Genomic DNA, 22,588 nt, shown 5'->3' with positions numbered 1-22,588 from the left:
AAGTATGTAAAATATATTGCAGAAGATTGAAGCAAATACAACCTCACAATTCAGATCTTTTCTTTAAAAATCAGATGCCCATACTACAGTTCTGTATTAGATATCTTCTCAGGCTGAGTGACCTTAGTAGCTCCCAAAGGTGGTCTATTTTAAGTTTAGGCGGCTGAGTCACTGTTGTAGACCAAATGATGCCATATCACCACCTTAGGGTATAAGAATAATATCCCCCCCTCTCCATGAAAAAAACAGAAATAATACCTTTTGCATTCTTGCTTTGCTGCAATCTCTTTTTAAAGACAAAATTAACAAATTAGTGAGCCAATGCCCATACAAATAAACTGCTTCATTTAGCAGTATGAATAAACAGAATGGCAAAAAAAACTAGGCTCAATTCAAACTGCAATTTATCATTGTATAATTATAAAATTAATCAACATACCCAGTTTCCCCCTTCATTATACCATCAGTGAATTGCTTTATTTAATTAAACAAGCTAATTTTTGCTGTTTTCTCTCCAGCACTCCAACCTATTTGCACAGCCTCTTTCTGCCTGACTGCACTGCAGAATACAATTTCAAAAACCTCAACCCTGTGTCTCTGTATTGTTATCACTTGTTCACGACCAGAAAGAGACTTGCAATGCCTCCTCCCACATGACTAGAACTAAAGACTTCCCAACACAATTGTTGTGGTGTTTTACCATTGTCAAGACAAGTTACCAAATTGCTTATTATTTTAAAACTCCGGGATCATAAACACTTGCTCACTAGCACTTTAAATGTCTTTTGTCTCAAAACCTGCCCTCTTTAAGAACTTGAATGGGTACAGTGTGCTCTAAAATGTATCTAAATAAATTCTTCCTCCCAATTGTTTCTGTGGAAAAATGGTCAAAAGATTGCTGCAATGATACATCTAAGTCAAAGTCATAACCTAAAGTTCTGGGCATTACCCAAGGGCCAGACAGTATGTGCGAGAATAGTCCATAAACCAGTGTCCAGTGGATAAGGGATATTTTATAAATAGGAGAATAAAAAGAAATAATCTTTTGAAGATATCTAATTAGGTTAAAAATCTTTATATTTGCTATTTCTAAATGAATCATAGAATTTACAGTGAAGGAGAATTTACAGTGGAGGCCATTCAGCCCATTGAACCTGCACTGGCCCTTGGAAAGAGAACCCCACTCAAGCCCACGTCTCCACCCCATCCCGTAACCCCACTTACCCTTTTTGGGCACTAAGGGCAATTTAACATGGCCAATCCACCTAACACGCACATCTTTGGACTGTGGGAGGAAACTAGATCACGGAGGAAACCCACACAAACACAGGGAGATCGTGCAGACTCCGCACAGACAGTGACCCAAGCCAGGAATCGAACCTGGGACCCTGGAGATGTGAAGCAACTGTGCTAACCACTGTGCTACCGTGCTGCTGTTTTAATATTTCAGACCAAATTCAAATTATATAATTTGGAAGAGAAAAGAAGTTATATACACTAACCATGTTCAAATTTACCATTATTAAAAAACTTTGAAATCATATTTAAATACATTTTCTGTACTTGTAAACTAAATTCAACAACACAACATACAAGAGGAACAGATGGAATGTCGTTAAGAAATCTTGCTCTTCTCTCCTCTCCAATGCTCGTCAGTTTTACATCTCTTTGTAGAATCTGCTTTGTAAAATGCAACAGTGGTAGTAAAACTGCACCAAAATATAAACTGATAATCTGTTTAATAGAAGTTTCAAATGATGAAAACAAATCTGACGTCTCCAAACAATCTGGAACTCCCAAATTATATTGTGGTAACAGGTCATCAATCTGAAATGTTAACTGTTTCTCTCTCTCTGCAGAAGCTGTCTGGACCGGAGTATTTTCAGCATTTTCTGTTACTTCAAATTTCCAGCATCTGCATTATTTTTCTTTTAACAATTTCAGGCTTTTACTCTATCTGCAGCACATGTCAATTCATTATAAAGAAAGGCCACATGCAAAGAAAAATGTAGCATGCATTTCACCTGGTTTCAACAGAACCAAATTCCAGGCTGACTTCACAATATCCTTTCTGATTTTGCCACCAATTTTCCTTTATTAATTTAAAGCTGTTGTTCCCATTGCTTTTTATTTAATTATTGATCAGAATATATTTGGATATTTCAAGATGATGTTAAAAGTCAATCTAACCCAGCTGTCCTTTCTTTTAACATTTCTAGTCCTAGAACAAATATGAATGCAGGAATCTTAATCCTGGATCATGTGTAAATAGGCTTAAGGAACAGAATCAATATCTGGGCTGAGCACTTACTATACTGTAACAGCTCGTAGCGTAAAGGCAAAAGCTGAAAACATTACAAGCTGTGGCCTCAGGCAAATACTCAAAATACATATTACATAAGCACAAATTAAGGTTATATTATAGGATAACAATAAAACTAGGTCTCCTTCAATTCAAGGCATTCAAGTATCAGGAGCAATGCAGCCACTTGGAAGCCCTGGACGACTGGAGCTAGTCACTCCAGGACTGGTGTTGCTCTAACATCAGAGCATTGAAGCATAGATTTAATATAAATGAAAGGTCAAATCTGTCAAGGTACTTAAACTTTTAATAAAAAAATATTTGAGGGAATTATAAATAAAACTTGGGCGAATTCTAAGCAGAATTAGTGTCACCAGACTTACCCACTCAGTTTCCCAATGATAACCACTAAGAAAACCACAACATTAACATCTCCTGGGTGGCCTGGAGTTCGAAGTTTGGAGATGACAGGTGCGAACAGATTGATTGGTTTCTAACAAAACTGAATCTCAGTGTACTGTGTATCCGAAAGCAATGCAAACCTGTCACTCTGATCATAATTATGTACTATTTTTAAGCATTTTAATCAGTGCCTTTTATACAAGCATATGTTATTTTAAACTGATTTCTCCATCTATGCATACATGTGCCTTGTTCTTGATATACTCTGAGTCACATTTTAGTTTTGAACTGATTTAGCTCACTGGGCTAAATCGCTGGCTTTTAAAGCAGACCAAGGCAGGCCAGCAGCACGGTTCAATTCCCGTACCAGCCTCCCTGAACAGGCGCCGAAATGTGGCGACTAGGGGCTTTTCATAGTAACTTCATTGAAGCCTACTCGTGACAATAAGCGATTTTCATTTCATTTCATTTAAACTGAGAATATTCCTTGGGCTCATGGCCTGGGAATACCACATACAAATTTGATACTTTCCGGACTTCCAGTGGTGGATATGTGGTGAGCAGTCACGGTGGCTCCCGCCAGAGTACTTTGTTTTTGTCCCTTTTCACCCAGTTTATGGGTGATGTTTGGGGGGAAATTTGAGTTGCTCGATGGGATAAGGTCCCCACAAGAAAGTAATACACAACACGTATAATACAAGGTAGTAGTCAGGCAAAGAATCGTCGGCGGACTCAGAAGCCCCACGAGACTCGTTGCAGAAAATGGTGGTTGCTCCTGCTGCGACTTTGGCCTCTCTGTGGATGGCCGTGATGCTGGCAAACCAGGTGAAGAAGGGAGCTCTTGGAACAAGAAATACTTTGTGCGCCACAGGTGAAGATGGCGGAGGGTAAAGGGTCAGCCTTGCCTGCCCAGTGGTTAATAGAGCAGCTGGCGGACGTCTTGAATGAGAAGTTTAGCCGGCAGAGGATGGAAACCCAGCAAGACCTAGCAAAGGTGGCGGAACCACTAAAAGCAGGAATCGATCGGATGGAACAGACACTGGAGTCCCAGGGCCAAGCTATTCGGAAAGTGGAGAATGTGCCGGGGGGGGGGGGGGGGGGGGGGGGGAGGGGGGGGGGGAAAGAGAGCACGAGGAGCAGCACGTAAGTCATTGGCTGCAAAGATCAGAATGATGTAGGAGACCCAGAAACAGCTAAAGGAGAAGGTGGAAGATCTGGAGAAGCGCACCAGGAGACTAAACTTAAGAATTGTGGGTATGCCCGAGGCCATTGAGGGAACAGAAGCTGGCTCATATGTAGCCAAGATGATGGGGGAGGGGGCCTTCGATCGATCCCTGGAGGTCAATCGGGCTCATAGTGCCCTGATGAGGAAGCTACGGGCGAACGAGCAGCCAAGGGAGATGGTGATGCGGCTCCACCGATTCTTTGACAAGGAGAAGATATTGCGGTGGGCAAGACAGACGAGGTGATGCACCTGGGAAGGTAATGAGCTCCGGGTGTACCAGGACCTGGTCACGGAACTGGCGAAGAGGAGGGCCGGGTGTAATCGAGTGAAGGCTGCCCGCTTTAAGAAGGGGGTGACGTTTGGGATGCTGTACTCGGTCCGCCTCTAGGTGACTCACAGCGGCCAAAAACATTATTTTGGGACACCAGAGGAGGCGATGGAGTTTTTATGGGACAATGGACTGCCAGGAGAAGGTGGTCATTGAATCGTGGGGGAGAAGAGAGATGTTTTTTTCTGCCTTTTTCGTTTTTACTACCTCTTGTTGGTTGTGGGAGAACCTCTTCTTTGAGAGGGTTTGTTGGGTTCTGTGGTGGGATGTTTGGGGAACATGGAGGGTGAGTGAACCTTTTTCTTATTTTATTTAGTTTGTGCTATGGAGGTGTGCGAGGGGGGGGGGGGGTGAAATCAGTAGGGGAGGATAGGAGGTTTGGTGCCATGGGTGGGGCTGCCAGGCTAGCTGGGCAGGCTAGTTAACAGGAGTGTAGTGGGGGGTGATCAGGTGGTTAGTGTACTAGAGGGGGATAGGATTGTTGTTTTGCTGAGGGGAGGGGGCTGCTGACAAAGGCGTGGTTGCTGTGAGCCCAATTGACCTCCAGGGACCGATCGAAGGCCCCCTCCGCCATCATCTTGGCTACATATGAGCCAGCTTCTGTTCCCTCAATGGCCTCGGGCATACCCACGATTCTTAAGTTTAGTCTCCTGATGTGCTTCTCCAGATCCTCCACCTTCTTTAGCCGCTTCTGGGTGTCCTACATCATACCGATCTTTGCCACCAATTACTTGTGTGCACTTGAGGAGCTTGAAGGCGGACGTGGCCTTTTTGCAAGAAACGCACTTGAAGATTGGGAACCGGACTAGGCTAAGGAAAGGGTGGGTAGGGCAAGTCTTTCATTCAGGATTAGATACAAAGACGCATGTGGTGTTGGTGCTTATAAACAAACGGGTGGCGTTTGAGGTGGGAAATAATGTGGCAGATTCAGGAGGGAGGTTTGTGATGGTGAGCAGGAAGCTGGAGGGGATGCCACTGGTCTTGGTGAATGTCTATGCTCCAAACTGAGATGATGTGAATTTCATAAGACGGGTGCTGGGGAAGACCCCGGATCTGGACTCGCACGGATTGATCATGGGAGGGAATTTTAACACGGTCATTGAACAAGCTTGGAGTGGTCGAGCCAGATGTTGGGGAGGGTGTCAGCCGTGGCAAAGGAGCTGAAGGGGTTCATGGAGCGTATGGGGGGTGGATCTGTGGAGGTTTGGGAAGCCAAGTGCGAATGAGTTCTCCTACGTCTCCCATGTGCACAGGGTGTACTTGCGGATTGATTATTTTGTGATGGACAAGGTGCTGCTGGCGGGGATTGTTGACTTGGGGTATTCAAACTCGTGGTTTTAAGACCATGTGCCGCACTGGATGGGCTTGCCAGTGGACCCGTAGCGGAGGCTGGATGTAGGGCTGTTAGTGGATGAGGATGTGTGTGAGCGGGTGAGGGCCGCCATCCGGGGGTACGTGGAACTGAATGATACGAGTGAGGTTTTGGCCCCCGTGCTGTGGGAGGCACTCAAGGCAGTGGTCATGGGGAGTAAATATCGATCCTGGCGCATAGGGAAAAGTTGGAGCGGGTAGAGATGGCAAGGCTGGTGGCTGAGACTCTGCGTGTGGATAGGAGGGATTTGGAGGCCGTGGAGGCGGGATTGCTGAAGTAGAGGCAGAAGCTCCAGAAGGGGTTTGGATTAGTGTCCATGGGGAAGGCAGTGGGACATGTCCGGAGGGCAAGAGAGGGAGTATATGAGTACGGAGAAAAGGTGAGTAGGATGCTGGCCCACCAACTTAGGAGGCAGGTGGCAGCGAGGGGTGAAGGACAGGAGGGGAAGAGTGGTACTGGGGGAATGCGGGGATTCCTGGACGGGTTAGAATTCCCAAGGTGGAGGAGGATCTGGTGGAGGGGCTGGGGGGCCCCCATTGGACTGGTGAAGGTGATGCCCGGCATGGGGGCGATGCAGACAGGGAGCGATGCAGGCAGGAAGTGATGCAGGCAGGGAAAGCCCCAGGCCCAGATGGGTTTCCTGTACAATTTTATAAGAAGTTTATTGGGGATCTGTGGTCCCAGTTGATAAGGGCATATAAGGCGAGGGATAAGGGGGAGCTCCCCTCTACATTATCACAGTCGTCCACATCCTTAATATTAAAGAAGGATAAGGAGCAATGTTGGTCCTATTGCCCGAGATCATTGCTAAATGTGGAGGCCAAATTGTTGGCAAAGATCTCGGCCTCGCAAAGCGAGGACTGTGTGCCAAGGGCGATAGAGGAAGATCAGACGGGGTTCGTAAAGGGGAGACAACTGTCGGCAACCGTCAGGAGATTACTGAACGTGATAACGATGTCCCCAGAGGGACAGGAGGTGACGGTTGCAATGGATGCAGAGAAGGTGTTCGATAGGGTGGAAGGGGAGTACTTATGGGAAGTGTTAGGATGGCTTGGGTTCGGGCAGGGATTTGTAGACTAGCTCCGATTGTTGTATAGGGCGCCGGTAGGGAGCGTGCGGACAAATCGGGTGAGCTTGGGGTACTTCGGACTGCACCATGGGACAAGGCAGGGGTGCCCACTCTCCCCGTTACTTTTTGCCTCGGCGATAGAGCCATTAACAATGGCGCTGAGAGCATCAAGGAGTTGGAGAGGGAATGTGCGAGGGGTGGGGGGGGTGTTGAGCACAGGGTCTCGCTATATGTTGATGACCTGTTCCTTGAAGCATTGGGGGAATTACGGGCATTTTAGAGGAGTTTAGCCGGGTTTTCCGGGTATAAACTAAACATGGGGCAGAGTGAGGTCTTCCCAATCGAGGCCAGGGGGCAGGAGAGGAAGTTGGGCGTGCTGCCGTTTAAGGGGATGGCGACAGGCTTCAGGTATTTGGACATCCAGGTGGCGTGGGGATGGGAACAACTGCACAAATTGAATCTGGCACGATTGGTGGAACAAAGGAGGGGGGTTTCAAGAGGTAGGATGTGCTGGCGCTATCACTGGCGGGGCGGGTGCAGACAGTGAAAAAGACGGTGCTGCCGAGGCTTCTATTTATTTTTCAGAACTCCCGATCTGCTTCCCAAAATCATTTGTTAGAAAAATTAATTCTTTGATCGCGGGGTTTGTGTTGGTGGGGAAAACCCCACAGGTAAAGAATGTCTGGTTGGAGCTGGTGCGAGCTGGCCTTGCCAAACATAATGAATTATTATTGGGCAACGAATATTGCTATGGTAAGGAAGTGCGTAGTGGGGGAGGGGTCGGCATGGGGGCTGATGGAGGCAGCCCCTTGCAGGTGTACACGTTTGGGGGCATTGCTAATGGCACCTCTGCCATTTTCGCCGGCCTAGTACTCCACGAGCCCTGTGGTAGTGGCGGCAGCAGCGTTTGAGGTTGGAAGGTGCCTCGGCGTGGGCACCAATTTGTGGTAATCAGAGATTTGCACCGGGGGTGTGGGGGGCAGCTTTGCAAGCTTAGAGGAACTGGAGGAGGAACATGAGCTGCCCAGTGGCAAAGGGGTCCGATACTTACAGGTACTGGCCTATGTGAGGAAGCAGATGCCATCCTTTCCCGATCTGCCGCTCCCGGGACTACAGGATAAGGTGGTGTCGAAGGAGGGAGTTGGGGAGGGCAAGGTGACCGAGATTTACAAAGAGCTCATGGACTTGGAGGGAGCCCCGATAAGAGAAGTCAAGCGGAAATGGGAAGAGGAGCTGGGATGGGTGGGGAAATGGAGGCTGGATTGTGGGAGGAGGCTCTGAGGAGGGCGAATGCATCTTCGATGTGCGCCTTATCCAGTTTAAGGTAGTTCAGAGGGCGCATATGACGGTGGCCAGGATAAGCAGGTTCTTTTAGGGGGTGGTGGGCAGTGCGCAGGGAGGCCCGCGAACCATGTGCACATGTTTTTGGCATGTCCGAAACTGAAGGGATTCTGGTAGGGGTTCGCAGACGTAATGTCCGAGGTGCTGGAAGGTGAAGGTGGCCCCGAGTCCAGAAGCAGCGATATTTGGTGTGTCGTAAGACCCGGGAGTCCGAGGGCGAGAGAGGACGACATTCTGGCCTTTGCCTCCCTGGTAGCACGGAGACGGATTTTGTTGGGAGTGGAGGAACCCAGAGCCACTGAAAATTAAGATCGCCTCAAGAAGGTCAGATGATGGGTTTGCCTGGAGGTGGAAGCCGTTCATCGACTTTTTCAAGGAAAATTGAGGTATTAGTGGGGGGGGGTTATAAAGGGGTTAAGATGTGGAAGGCAGGACTGGAGTAGGGGAACGGCAGGGAGGTTGGGGCGTTCGGGTAGTTATTATGAGATTTCTGTTTGTTCTTACTCTTGTGTTAGCCTGTGTTTAATGTTTATACAAATGCCTTAATAAAAATATTTTTAAAAAAAAGATAATACACTGGGAGGTGCTCTAGCCCCAACCGGAAGGTAAAGGCGCACAGCGAAGGTGATAAAATTGGTGGAGGTGGCATTCTCGGACCAGAACGACTGGATTGTTTCCCTTGAGGCGGAGATGGTGCTGCTGGCAGAAGGGCATAAATCGTTGAAGGCCAAGATAGACGATCTGGAAAACCGCTCCTGATGGCAAAATTTACGAATGGAGGACCAGGACGGCCCAAATCCATGGACTACATGTTCAAGATGTTTGGGAAGATGGTATGGGGGAGTTGCCATCCCCTCCCGAATTGAGCCAAGCCCCTCTGTTGTTAAGGCAGAAGCCCCGATCTGGGGAACCAACCCCGGCGATCATCACATGTTCAGACAATAAACATGTCCTGAGGTGTGTGAAGGACCATCAAGACTTTAGATGGGAGAGCCACGCCGTCAGAATATATCAAGATGTGGGAGCAGAACTGGCTCGAAGCGCACGGCGTTTAACAAGGTCAAGGCCGCGTTGTACATAAGTAATGTGCGATACGGTGTGGTATACTTAGCTCGTCTTCGAGTGACTTTTAAAGAGAGAGACTATTACTTTGATGTGCTTGGGGATGCAATGAGTTTGTAAAGAAGCATAGACTGGGGACAAACTAATTGTTAATTGTTAGGTGCATTTGCATCTGTATTTATTGTGGGATTTCTGTATTGTGGGTGAGGGCATATGATTATGGGGATTTGCTAGGGAGTTTTGGGGGGCAAGTTGGGAGTTTGCAATTTGTACTTTGGGATTGTTTGTGGGATGAGTTTTTGTTTTTCTCTCTATCATTTTTGTATTAAAGTTGGAAGTGGACGCTGGCTGATTGCCGGTATGATTATTATTTTTCTGGTTTTACTCTGAACGGGGGGTCCCCCTGCTAGTTACTTAACAGGAGTGGAGGAATGGGGGTATCTGCAGCTCATTACTTTAGAGTTTTTCTTTTAGGTAATAAGCTTAGGATTTTTGTCCTTTTGTTTGATGTTGGGTGCAGGGTGGGGGGGTTGGAGAGGATAGGGGTCTTTGTTCTCCTTTTGGCTGTTTGTTTATTGGGGTGAGTATTGCTGGAAGGTGGGGTGGGGGAGAGGGGCAGACTGCTGACGGCAACTGATTTGTTGTCTTTGGTAGGGTCAATAAAATGGTATCCTCCTTTATTTGGGCAATTAAGACCCCATAGATTCGTAGGACGTTTTCCAGAGAGGCAACAGGGGGCTTAGGCAGACCTAATTTGTTATTTTGTTATTGAGCTGCAAATATTGAAAAGATGCAGGGTGGCTTATGGATCCAGATTCTATATGGGGGTGGGCTTGTGTAGAGTTTCGACACAGAAGACTGAGTGAGTGATTTTCAAAAGGACATTGTAAGACTTGATTTGGCAGTTTAGGGAGAAGAGAACCTGCTAAAAAGACAAATGGATTTTAGAACTGAATCTTCAAGGCTATATATTTACTTAGACCATCGTGTAAACATGGGTTGTAAAGTATTTTGACTGCATTAGTTAGTTCATAGTGTTGACCGTTTTCTTTAGCTTGGTGCATTTGTTGCCCTGTTAAATATAGTTTAATCCCAGTTAATTTTTCTTTGTTCAGTAAATGTGTGAAAATGTGAAACCTTGTACGATTCTCTCCGTTGGTTGCTGAAAAAAAATCATTTCACTTTTTAAACGTGGGGATTGGGGGCTCTTGCGGGATCCAAATTCAAAGGCTGTAAAGCAGGTACGCTGGAATTTTCCAAAATTTAAACAAACAAGATTTCACATTTAGTGTCAAGTCAAACATGGCTACATTCAATGCTCAGATGTCTCTGGAGAGAAATAACCTTTTTGTTGATGCCTTGCAATAGATAACAGGTTAATTAGAAGGCTGCAGCAGAGGAATTAGGAGTCGACTTGAAGGTAGTGGTTAAAAAGACAGTATTGTTAAAAGTATTACCTAGGCACTTGAACCCAAAGGTGATACCGATAATGGTCAAGTTGAGTTTGCTGGTATTCAATTATAAATAAAACAAATTGAATTTGAAAAGGAAATGGAAATATAAAAACTCAAATTGGAAAGAGAACAATGCAAAAACTTGAATTCGAAAGACGAGAAAGATAATTTGAACAAAACAGAGGAAAACTTCCAATTGTGTGAATAAGGGTTGGCAGTAAAACCTGGAAGGTGAATCAGATATCACCTCTGGAATTGATTTAGCAAATAAGTGCCCAAATTCTGTGAGGTTGTAAAATTCCAATGAATGAAACTGCAATGGCCAAAAGAAAATTGGACTATTTTACTATCGTGTCTGTTCATTGGGGGGGGGGGGGGGGCACGGTGGTGCAGTGGTTAGCACCTCTGCCTCACGGCGCTGAAGTCCCAGGTGCGATCCCGACCCCAGGTCACTGTCCGTGTGGAGTTTGCATATTCTCCTCGTGTTTGCGTGGGTCTCACCCTCACAACCCAAAAGATGTGCAGGCTAGGTGGATTGGCCACGCTAAACTGCCTCTTAATTAGAAAAAAAATAATTGGGTAGCCAAACAATATTTTTAAAATGTATGTTCATAGGGAAGGCTTTAGAAATGCGCTGATCTCTTTCAGGGATGCTGCATGGTGACTATGATGTAATGAAAACTGCAATTCTCAATGCTGATTGCAGAAGCTTATAGACAAAAAATTTGAAATTTAAAGAAAACCAGTAAGACTTCAGAGGAATTTGAGAAACAAAGGAGATGGTATTCGATAGGACTGTAAAGGTTGAGCATGACTTTGAAAATCTTAAAGAAGTGATGTTAATGGAATAATTTAAAAAGTGCCCCTTCAGGAATAATAAGCTTCCACGTGGAAGACAATAACGATTCTCAAATAAGAGAAGCTGCAATAATGGCTGTTAAGTATGAAATGCCTCACAATAAATAATGGAAATAAATGCTTTTATGAGTAGCACAGCTGCATTCAATACTAATGCCATTTAGCTGCAGGGAAGAATACTTCAAAGTTAAAAGGAGAACGGACTTGATAAAAGAGTGAAAAGATGAAAAGCAACGAGCTACTAAAAGAATTTATGAACTGACTAAAATGGAATATCAAATTGTTTTGGATGCGCATCAACATAAACTTGACCACGTTTTTAATGCAGCTGAAGCAAATTTTATTGACAGAAAAATGAACTACAGTTAAATCTGCGATTCAAGGAAAATAACGCTGAAGGCGGTATGGTGGTACAGTGGTTTGCACTGCTGCCTCACAGCGCCAGGGACACGGGTTCAATTCTGGCGTTGCGTGACATGTCTGTGTGGAGTTTGCACATTCTCCCCAGGTCATAGAATCCCTCCAGTGCAGAAGGAGGCCATTCAGCCCATTGAGTCTGTACTGAATGTCTGAAAGAGCACACTAACCCTAGTCCAATGCCAGCATCCCGGATCTATCCCCGTAACCTAACCTGTACATTCCTGGACACTAAGGGACAATTTAGCATGGCCAATCCACCTAACCTGCACAAATTTGAACTGTGGGAGGTGTAGCCATCTGGGATGGCCACTTCCAAAATACAAAATGGATGTTTGCAAAGACTGTTGGGAACTATGGACAATGCTAAGAAAGCAAGCAGGCACAGAGCTTGTATGCATATTGGAACCGCAGCTCCCAGACGGGACTTAAACTGTAGGTCTATTAGCATATTGATGGCCCATCTCCGGGAACAAAGGAAAGACACTCAAGCAACTGATCAAGCTCCAGACCTCGCGGCGCCAGTTCCCCAAACCGAAAGCATAAACAAAGAAAGGCCAACGGCCACCTAGGACACGCCCAGCCATCAGGGCACCCACCCCTTTATTGGTCAAGATCAATACGAGTGATCAAGATACGGCCCAATTTATTGGGGCCAAGTTCAAGGCCCGCCCAAAAGCGTGAGAAGCCCCTTTCAGGTATAAGAAGAAGGCCCCGAGAGAGCATCGCTCTCTTGGATTTGGCTCTCAAAGCAGAGAGACCCATCCACCAGCTGCACCAGAAGTAAGTCCAAGGTCAACACTCGCTGCCAGACAGACGACCTTAGCTGTTCTCCTGTACCACTTCGATCCCAACAACCTCAGATCTGAACAACGGCCATTGTTCCTCTGACTAAGTGGGCACCCGAAGCTAAGTATAGGCATTAGCGTTAGAGATAGTTTAGTTTGTAGTACTTTGTGCATGAGTAGATATTACTGTGTGTGTAAATAAATAGTATTGACTTTGAACTAACTAACTGGTGTATTGGCTCTTTGATCAGTATTCGGGTTTGAACCTCGTGGCGGTACCGAGAGATACCTGGCGACTCTAAAGCAAACGTAATTAGGATTAAGGAAGGCCACCATATTGACCGCCATACTTCGAACCAAATAAAGATAGCAACAGAGGAATCCGAAGCACCCTGAGGAAATCCACATAGACATGGGGAGAATGTGCAAACTCCACACAGTCACCCAAGGCTAGAATTGAACCTGGATCCCTGGCGCTGTGAGGCAACAGTGCTAACTATTGTGCCATCATGCGAGGGTTTCCTCTGGGAGCTCCCTTTCCTCCCAGTCCAAAGCTGTGCAGATTAGGTGGATTGGTCAAGATCAATGTATGGGGTTATGGTATAGAACAGGCATAGGTAGAGTGTTCTTTCGGAGGGTCGATGCACCAAATAGCCTCCTTCTGCACTGTAGGGATTCTATGAATTAAATCATGGAAATAAAATTAAAGATAAAACTGATCCTGAATTATACAGGATGTGAATTCAATTGGAATGCTGGAGAATTTGGGTGTAAGGGTGGTTGAGACTTCACAGACTAAAACATTAAAAAACTAGAAGAAAATGGATTTCAGGAGTTGAAGCCTGGACAAAGTGGTTTGATTTATTGATTGATTCGATATATTGTCGCATGTACCAAAGTACAGTGAAAAGCATTTTTCTGCGGCCAAGGGAACGTACATAGTATGTAAATAGTAGACAAAAAGAATAATCAACAGAGTACATTGACAAATGGTACATCGACAAACAGTGATTGGTTACAGTGTGCCTCGGGTTCAGGGTCCGGTTTAAAAAGTGAAAACCTTGATAATGATTTAGTGTGAGACTTTAAAGAGGCAATTGCAAAAGCCGGATAGTTTACAAGAAAACAGCAATGCTGCTTTGGACAAAGTTAACCAGCCCAGACAAATCAGGGCACAGATTGTGTACATTTCAATACAAGTTTTAAAAGCAATAGGAGGGATTCAAAACCACCACCAAGTCCTTGCACAAAGAACACAGAAACTCCATGCAGATTACACAAAATAAAACAAAAATCATCTGCGTAAATTTAAAGAAATTGAAACAACCTATAGTAAAATAAATTCTCATTTGAAGAGGTTTGGGACTGTTCAAAACTCACCTAAACTGGATTTTAAATCCTAACCATCACGTGAAATCAGTTAGGGAGTAGGTTTGATGAAGTTGCCAATACAAGGTGTTAAATGGTTAAATGTGATGAAAAAGAAAAGATTGTAATTTGTACTGCATGCAATAAGTTAACTGTTAAAATGTTTACTGTACTGTTTTCTGATACTGTCTGCCTGGCAGTAAGCCTAGGTGGTCTGATCTTAAGAGATCAAGTGAAGGCTCAGATTGTTTTACTGAGACGAAGGAGCACAGTATTGACGTCTCTTACAATGAGTAGGCTCTGAGTCACCAAAAAGTCCCAGAAAGGTGTTGTTGGTACTGGGTTGTAAGCAATTGTTCCCAAACTGCCCATTTACTTCTAGGATGAAAGGGAGTTGGGATCAGTGGAATCAACATTTCTACCTGGATGAAAGTTTAATGCCGTTCACATTTCTGAGAGAAAGAGAACAAAGAGAATCATTTTGAAATCAAGTTATAGGCTTCCCTACAAATCAATTAAAGCAAAATAGAAGAGGCGTCCTCAGGGCTTGAAATGTTATATCTGTTTCTCTCTCCACAAATTCTGCCAGCCTGAGTTTTTCCAGCAATTTTTATTTTGGATTTTATATATATTATGCGTGAGAAAAAGCTGCTCGTCTTTGCAAGCTACCACAATCTGATGCGGGAGGAAGACAGTGTCAAGCCTGAGAGCCCTCTCCTGCAGCCATCTAAGGATTCTGGGAGATTTGTCCTCGCATGGTCACGGGAAAGAAAAATCATCAGGACAGACTTTACTGCTGCTGGTGTTGGATTTTAGAAACTCTCCGAAAACTGAGGAAAGCACCTGGAATATTAGTCAAAGTTACTACTCGGTGAAACAAGTATATTGGAACCCATTGGCAGCTGGGAGTAATGATGAACTGTTTGCTGTGAGGACTGTAATTACATGGAGACTGCAATGTGTGATTAAATATAAAAATATACTGTTCCTCTCTGCGCCTCAAAGTATACAGGAAGTTCAAATTTCTTTTTTAATAGCTTTTGGTTCCTACAAGAATTCAAGTGTTCAGGAGTGCTTCCTTGGCTTCACCCCTGAATAGCCAAACTCTAAGTTTACAGTTATGTCCCTTTGTTTTGGATTCAATAATAATAATAATAATACTCTTTATTGTCACAAGTAGGCTTACATTAACACTGCAATGAAGTTACTGTGAAAAGCCCCTAGTCGCCACATTCCGGCGCCTGTTCAGGTACACAGAGGGAGAATTCAGAATGTCTAAATTACCTAACAGCACGTCTTTCGGGACTTGTGGGAGGAAACCGGAGCACCAGGAGAAAACCCACGCAGACAACACGGAGAACGTGCAGACTCCACACAGTGACCCAAGCCGGGAATCGTGACCCTGGAGCTGTGCAGCAACCCACTGTGGGAAACAGTTTCCCTTGATCTATCCTATCAACTCATTTAATCATCCTCACTCTTGAACTTCTATACTCCAGGGAACATGGGACTGTTTTAGGCTATGAAATGTGTCCCCACAATTTAAGCCATTTAGTTGCAGTATAATTTTGGCAAACTTGTGCTATGCACTCTCCAAGACCAAGACAGCCTTCTTGAGGTGTGGTGTCCTGAACGCAGTATTCCAAATGGAGCTTAACCAGAGCTTTACATAGCTGTAACATAACTTCCACCTCTTTGTATTCTAGCCCCCTTCAGACAAAAGCCAATTTGCAGTAACCTTTAGTTTAATTATTGCTCATGCCTGTTCACTAGCTTTTAATGACTTCTGTAATGAACTTTTTCGCTCATCTACATTTTCTCACCAATTAGAAAATACTATGATCCATCTTTCTCTTAATACCAAAGTGGATGCCCAAAGTTGGTAGCATCGAGCTCCACCTGCTAGTTTTGCCTATTTATTATCTACGTCCCTTTCTAATGCATTGCAACTATCCACGCAATTTACTGTGCCATCTAATTTGAGCTTGTCAGCATCACAGCTCTCTATTCTTTCATCTGAGTAGTTTGTAAGCCTATTGAAAAGATGATCCGCATGTGTCCACCCGCCGCCCCCCCCCCCCCCCTTCCCCCTTCCCCGCTACAGATCCTTGGAGGATATCCTTGGTCACATCCTGCCATGGGTGGCACGGTAGCACAGCAGTTAGCACTATTGCTTCCCGGCTTGGGGCACTGTCTGGCCGGAGTCTGCACGTTCTCCCTGTGTCTGCGTGGGTTTCTTCCAGGTGCAACAGTTTCCTCCCACAAGTCCCGAAAGACATGCTGAGGTGAATTGGACATTGAATTCTCCCTCAGTGTACCCCGAACAGACGCCGGTATGTGGCAACCAGAAGATTTTCACAGTAACTTCATTGTAGTGTTAATGTAAGCCTACTTGTGACACTAATAAAGATTATTTGAGAACATAAATCTTAATCAATTCTCCTACCAATTCCATGCACTTTTTTTTCTTAATTCACGAGATGTGGGCATTGCTGGATGTGCCAGCATTTATTATCTATCCCTGGCTGTCCCTTAGAAGGTGAACTGCCTTCTTGAAACACTGCCATCCACTACATCCAGAGAGCTGTTAAGTAGCAAGTTCCAGGATTCTGACCCAGCAACAGTGAAGAATCATAGAATTTACAGTGCAGAAGGAGACCATTTGGTCCAGCGGGTCTGCACCAGCCCTTGGAAAGAGCACCCTGCCTAAACCCACACCTCCACCCTATCCCTGTAACCCAGTAACCCCACCTAACCATTTTTGGACACTAAGGGCAATTTTAGCATGGCCAATCCACCTAACCTGCACATCTGTGAATCTTGAATGGAAACCTTTTTGGATGGTATTCCCATACACCTGTTGCCCTTGTCCTTTTAAGTGCTTTATCGAAGGCCTTCAGGAAGTCCATATTAACATCAATGGACATTCAATTTGCTATCACATTTTGATTTACAAGTCAGCTCGGAACAAAAGCAAATGCTGCTAATTCGGAGCTCAGAATTTGACAGAGTTAGCAGTCCTGTTTCAATCAAAATATCTGCAGTGAGGCATCTCATGGCGTGCCCTAGTGTTCCTACACACGTCAGCTCAAAATATTTTAAACACAAAGTTGCTAGAAACGCTTGCTGGTAGCAAATACAACAAGGAATCTGAGACCATGATGAAAGTTTCTTAACCAAGGGATATAAAAAGAGGAAAGACAGAGAAAGAAAATGAATTAGCAGGCAATTGCCAAATAAGGCACAGAAAGATAAACAAAGATAGGTAAAGATAAGATTAAGAGAGGGTCAAAAACAGAAAGATAAAGCAAAAGACTGTAAAATTACAGTCTCAAATCTCCAACATTTCACAACCTGAAACCATGAGTTTAAATATTTTTTATTCATAGTAATCCCTGCAGTGCAGAAGGAGGCCATTTGGCCGAACGAGTCTGCACCGGCCCTTGGAAAGACCACCTTACTTAAGCCCAGGTCCCCACCTATCCCCATAACCCAGTAACCACACCTAACCTTTTGGACACTAAGGGACAATTTAGCATGGCCCACACCTAACCTGTACATCTTTGGACTATGGGAGGAAACTGGAGCACCCAGAGGAAACCCATGCAGACATGGGGAGAAAGTACAATCTCCACACAGACAGTAACCAGAGGCGAATGAACCTGGGTCCTTGGAGCTATGAGGCAGCAGTGCTAACCACTGTGCTACCTGTTTGCTGACTTTTTAAGCAAAAGAGAAGTTGTTAGCAGTTACTGAGAAATATCACATAAAAAGAGAATTAGCAGCATTTGCTTTTGTTCTGAGCTGACTTGTAAATCAAAATGTGATAGCAAATTGAATGTCCATTGATGTTAATATGGACTTCCTGAAGGCCTTCGATAAAGCCACTTAAAAGGACAAGGGCAACAGGTGTATGGGAATACCATCCAAAAAGGTTTCTGTTCAAGATACACACTACCCTTACTTGGATCATGCTTGTTCGGGTACACTATGGGAAAATTCAGACTTCTAGGAGGAAACCGGAGCACCCGGAGGAAACCCAAGCAGACACAGAGAGAACGTGCAGACTCCGCACAGACAGTGACCCGAGCTGGTCCCTGGCGTGGTGAAGCAACAGTGCTATGCTCCCTTTTTAACAGCACCAACTGCCTTAAAGCAGGTGAGTTTAAAGGGACCAGTGAAAGAGAGAAGTAAGTTTAAAAGGTAAGTGAGAGGGAGGTTTTGGGGTGGGGGGGGGTGGGGGGGGGGTTGTCCCAGGAGTTCAAATTCTTTCAGAGCAACACAAGGGTAAAACTGGTAGAACCATCAGAATTTAGCAATTTAAATCATTTTGTCAGATGGTTCCTAGCCCAGCACAATTGCACAGGGGAAAGTGAGCTGCTCTGGACAATTATCAAATAAATCCTTATGTGGGGACTTGCTAGAGGGATACCCCAGAGCATTTTTGAGGCACCTCCCAAATGTGACCCTGCGGAGCTAGGAAGTTATGGTCCAATGTTTCATCACTGCCTTATGCGTAAGGCAAATATTTACATCTAATGTTTACCGTTTGCACATTTGTAGTTAGGCATTCTATAATTTGGGAAAAAAATTAATTCAGAAGTGACTTTGTTCCAAGCATTCGGGACTGGAGAGTTTATTATTTGTCCATTCACAATGACAATATTTTAGGTCTCTGTGCAAGTATACAATGGATTTCACATCCCCAAAGTACATCTCCATCTCCGGTTCTAGCCAGAATCATTATGAAGAATACCCCCAAAAATGTTTGCACTGGTTAAGGAAAGTTAAATTAGTCTCAGGAAACAAGGAAAAACATGCCAGGGAACATCTGGCCACTCAGTTTTCATAACGTCTAAAAAGCACAGCACAAATCCAAATTTTATGGAACTGAAGTATAGCTGTTTCAAGCGTAACCATAAATCAATAATTGATGATTCTGAACATTCCAGTCAGAAAGCCATGTTGAAAAAAACAAGCAAAGGACATGATCTTTGAATGGTTGACCATTTGAAGACAATGCTGAATATATTTCTATTGTTAGCCTATATAAGCAAATAAAAGACGCAATACTTTAGTTCCCCTGATTAGTCATTAGACTCTGAAGTAATCCTATTAAGATCATAAGACCACAACAAATAGAAGCAGGAGAAGACCATACAAATTCTTCAGGCTCAACTCCCCAATTCCTCTGATTCACCGAGTCCAGAAATCTATCTACCACAGCCTTATACATATTCAACGATGGAGTATTCACAACCTTTTGAATGAAGAAATCTCTCCTCGTCGCAGCCCTAAATTGTTGGCCCCTTATGCTCCATTGTTCTACAGTCTCCAACCATGGGAAACAAACTCTCAGCGTCTAACCTATCAATTCCCTTCAAAATTTATCTAGGTTTCAGTGTGATCGTCTCTAATTCTTTTAACTTCCAGCGGATATTGGCCAAACTTTGTACACCTCTGGTCAGAGGATATCCCTCTTCTCCCAGGAACCAATCTAGTAAACCTTTACTGTACAAGTAAATGTCACCACAGTTCCACGGGACCATAGGCTACTTTCCCCTTTGAGAGCTGACTCATGGTGATTTAACAGGAGGATCAGCTCAGGTGAGGTGCAAGGCTGAGAAGATAGCGTCTTCATGAATAACCTCAGCCAGTACAGGAATTGAACCGGTGTGGTTGACATCGCTCCGCATCATGAACCAGTCGTCCAGCCAACACCTCCAAGGCAAGTACATTCTTACTCAGATATGGAGAGCAAAACTGCACACAGTACTCCACATGTGGTCTTACCAAAGCCTTGTACACTTATATCAAAACTTATTTCTTCATGTACTCCAATCCACTTGCAATAAAGACAATAATGCCATGCAAACTAACTTTGTGTTCCTTGTAGGAATAAGCCAAAGTTCCTCTGAACATCAACATTTGCAAGATTCACGTCTTTCAAAAGATATTCTGCTTTTCTATAAACACACTTCCCCACATTATACTCTGTCATCTTATTGCCCAATCGTTTAACCTGTTGATCTTTCTGCATCAACTTTTTATTTTTTCCTCTTCACAGCTTCCAACTCCATGAGTCCTTTTCTTGCAGATTAATCTTTTCATTCAGCACCTTATCAAATGCCGTTGGAAATCCAAGTATACAACAGCTACTGGCTCCCCTTTATCTACCCGACAAGTTAAATCCTCAAAACATTCCAATAAACATGTTGAACTGATTTCTCATCCATAAAATCATCTGAGTAAGCATTCTCTGATTTTCTAAGTGCACTGTTAAGATTTCGTTAACAAGATTCCAAAATTTTCCAGACAACTGTTTTCAGGCTAACTCACCCATCATTCACTGCTTTCTCTCCTTCCTTTCTTGAATAGCAGAGTTACATTCCCAAGAGATAGTTATGTACCAAATGGGAGTAGACTTGTATTTACCAAGATATACCAGTTTCAATTCTAGAATGAACTAGGGTTTCAAATGTTTTCAAGTTAAACCTGTGTGTATAAGTACTGCGCTTTATAAATTATACTTGTGTGTTTTATTGGGTAGCTTCACATAGCAAGCCCCTTCTACAAGTTTTCAGCTAGAGTCTACCATAAAATGCAAATTCCTATGTCTTGACACTAGTTGTTAGTTTATTTGAAAATCTTGTTCAGGATGTTCTGCATTATTCCAATTTCAGTGCATTTATGTTCATGCTAAACATTACCTTTTGGGCTTGAACACAACCTTTTGTCCGCCTTCAAGAACAAGTAGCGCCTTTAGCTGGGTACCTTTGTAGCCCACGTCAGCCTTAATTATCTTTTTGGTGGCCATTGCATGTAAAATGGCTCCAAGCTCGGGAGTATCCTCTGGGTAAACCTCCCTAGGAACAACCCACTGTGCTGCTATCTCCCAAGGTGACTGCAGTGTGTGCTCCAAATTTGGATTCAGTTCAATCTTGAGTTTATCCATCATATGCTGGAAAGAGTGCTGATCCTCTCGGTTTGCTGCAGTGGAATCTGAGTTGTCAATCAGGAACACTTTTGTAAAAATGAAAATAGCAAGGAGGATAGCTAGCAAAACGACTCGCTGCTTCAGCTTCATGGTGGCCTCAGATTCAAGATGTTACTGATATCACAAATAGTCTCAGTACAAAATATCGTGGTAGTTTGCTATTACTTTCATTCCAATAATTGATGTCCTGAAAGAAAGAGAGAAGTATATTGTTAATAAAAGACTTTCAAAATGTTTCAAAACACACCACTAACACAAGTAGTCGGATGGCTGGTTTAGATCAGACCGCAATAGGTTTGATTTGTCCATCAATCCAATTTACGTGCTATAGAATGTAATAAGCTTAATAAATTTGCATCCAGTCAATAAATACATTTCCAATGCAGCCCAGGGGGAAGAAAATGGGAAAACAAAATTACGTTTCATCAGTCAATGGGCAACAGTAACAGCAGGCAGAGAATTATGTGGAATCTTGATCAACTTCCCCTACTGGCAAATATAACTAGTTGCTTTGGATTGAGAAAGCAAAGTAAATAAAGATAGAAGTGTAACTCATCTTCAATTAAAACTGATTCAGTGATCTGAATTACAACTAAGATCCCTGGGTCCTGCCAATTATTATCTTGTCTGAATTCTCTCAAAAGCTTGATTGTTACTTACAGTGTACAGTACTCTGAACCGCACAATGGGTTTGATAAGGTTAAAATTATTTGTTTCAGCTTTTAATCAAATATCCATGAAACATATAACTTCAGTCTGGTTCTAACAGCTTCATATACAAGAGATATGCAAAATTTGAACTCATTTACGTTAGATAGTGTTCTGTGATAAGGAGCTGTCAGCCTGTATGCTCAACACCAGGGACACAGTCAGCACAAACTCGTCACCTTTAGCATAAATCCCAAAGATATTGAGGGACAATAGACATGCACAAAGTTGTCACAGCAGTTGTTGTTGAGGGAAAGGGCGGTGAACTCAATACACGGAACAAAGGAACATTAGATACAGGAGTAGTCAGTTAGCTGCTCAAGCCTGCGCATCCACTGAACTGCTTCAAATCATGTATGATCTGTGCCTCAAGTACCAGTTTTGCTTCAAATCCTTTGATAGTCGTTATCTAACAAGGTAACTCCAAAGCTCCAATTAAACTACAGCTTTCCACATTTTGAGAGTCTTCCAAATTTCTACTCCCATTTCTGTCTGATTTTGCTTATAAATGGCCGATGTCTAATTTTATGGTCAAGATGATGAGAAATTGGAGCGGAGAAGGCCATTCCAACATCAAGCCTGCTCTGCCATTCAATAAGATTATGGCTAATCTGATTGTAGCCTAAAATGTACTTCCTTGCCTGCATCACACCCCCTTAACTCCCTTGCCAATTAAAAATCTGTCTAAATCAGCCTTGAATATATTCAATGACCCAGCCTCCTCTGCTCTCTGGGGATAACATTCAAAGTCTAATGATTCAGAAGATAAATTTCACCTCATTCCAGTTTAAATGGGAGACTCCTTATTTTTAAACCATGCTTCCAGTTCCAAATTCCCCCACAAGGGAAACATCCTCTCAGCATTTACCCTGTCAAATCAAGGTCCCTCAGAATCTT

At 43.9% G+C, this 22,588-nt stretch overlaps 1 protein-coding gene across 5 annotated transcripts in view; it reads right to left on the bottom strand.

Moving 5' to 3' along the window:
• Positions 1-22,588, bottom strand: part of fam20b (FAM20B glycosaminoglycan xylosylkinase) — a 291,737-nt gene that overhangs the window by 187,705 nt on the left and 81,444 nt on the right. For all 5 annotated transcript variants that reach the window (XM_072511691.1, XM_072511686.1, XM_072511690.1 and 2 more), the window contains one exon: positions 20,697-21,170. In XM_072511691.1, coding sequence (XP_072367792.1) covers positions 20,697-21,073 — 377 coding nt within the window. In that variant the 5' untranslated portion in view covers positions 21,074-21,170. The remainder of the gene's footprint in view (positions 1-20,696; positions 21,171-22,588) is intronic.

The sequence above is a fragment of the Scyliorhinus torazame genome, chromosome 7, assembly GCF_047496885.1.
Source record: "Scyliorhinus torazame isolate Kashiwa2021f chromosome 7, sScyTor2.1, whole genome shotgun sequence".
Taxonomy (NCBI): Eukaryota; Metazoa; Chordata; class Chondrichthyes; order Carcharhiniformes; family Scyliorhinidae; genus Scyliorhinus; species Scyliorhinus torazame.
Note: the sequence above shows the minus strand (reverse complement) of the source record. Positions and strands in the feature narration are given on the sequence as shown.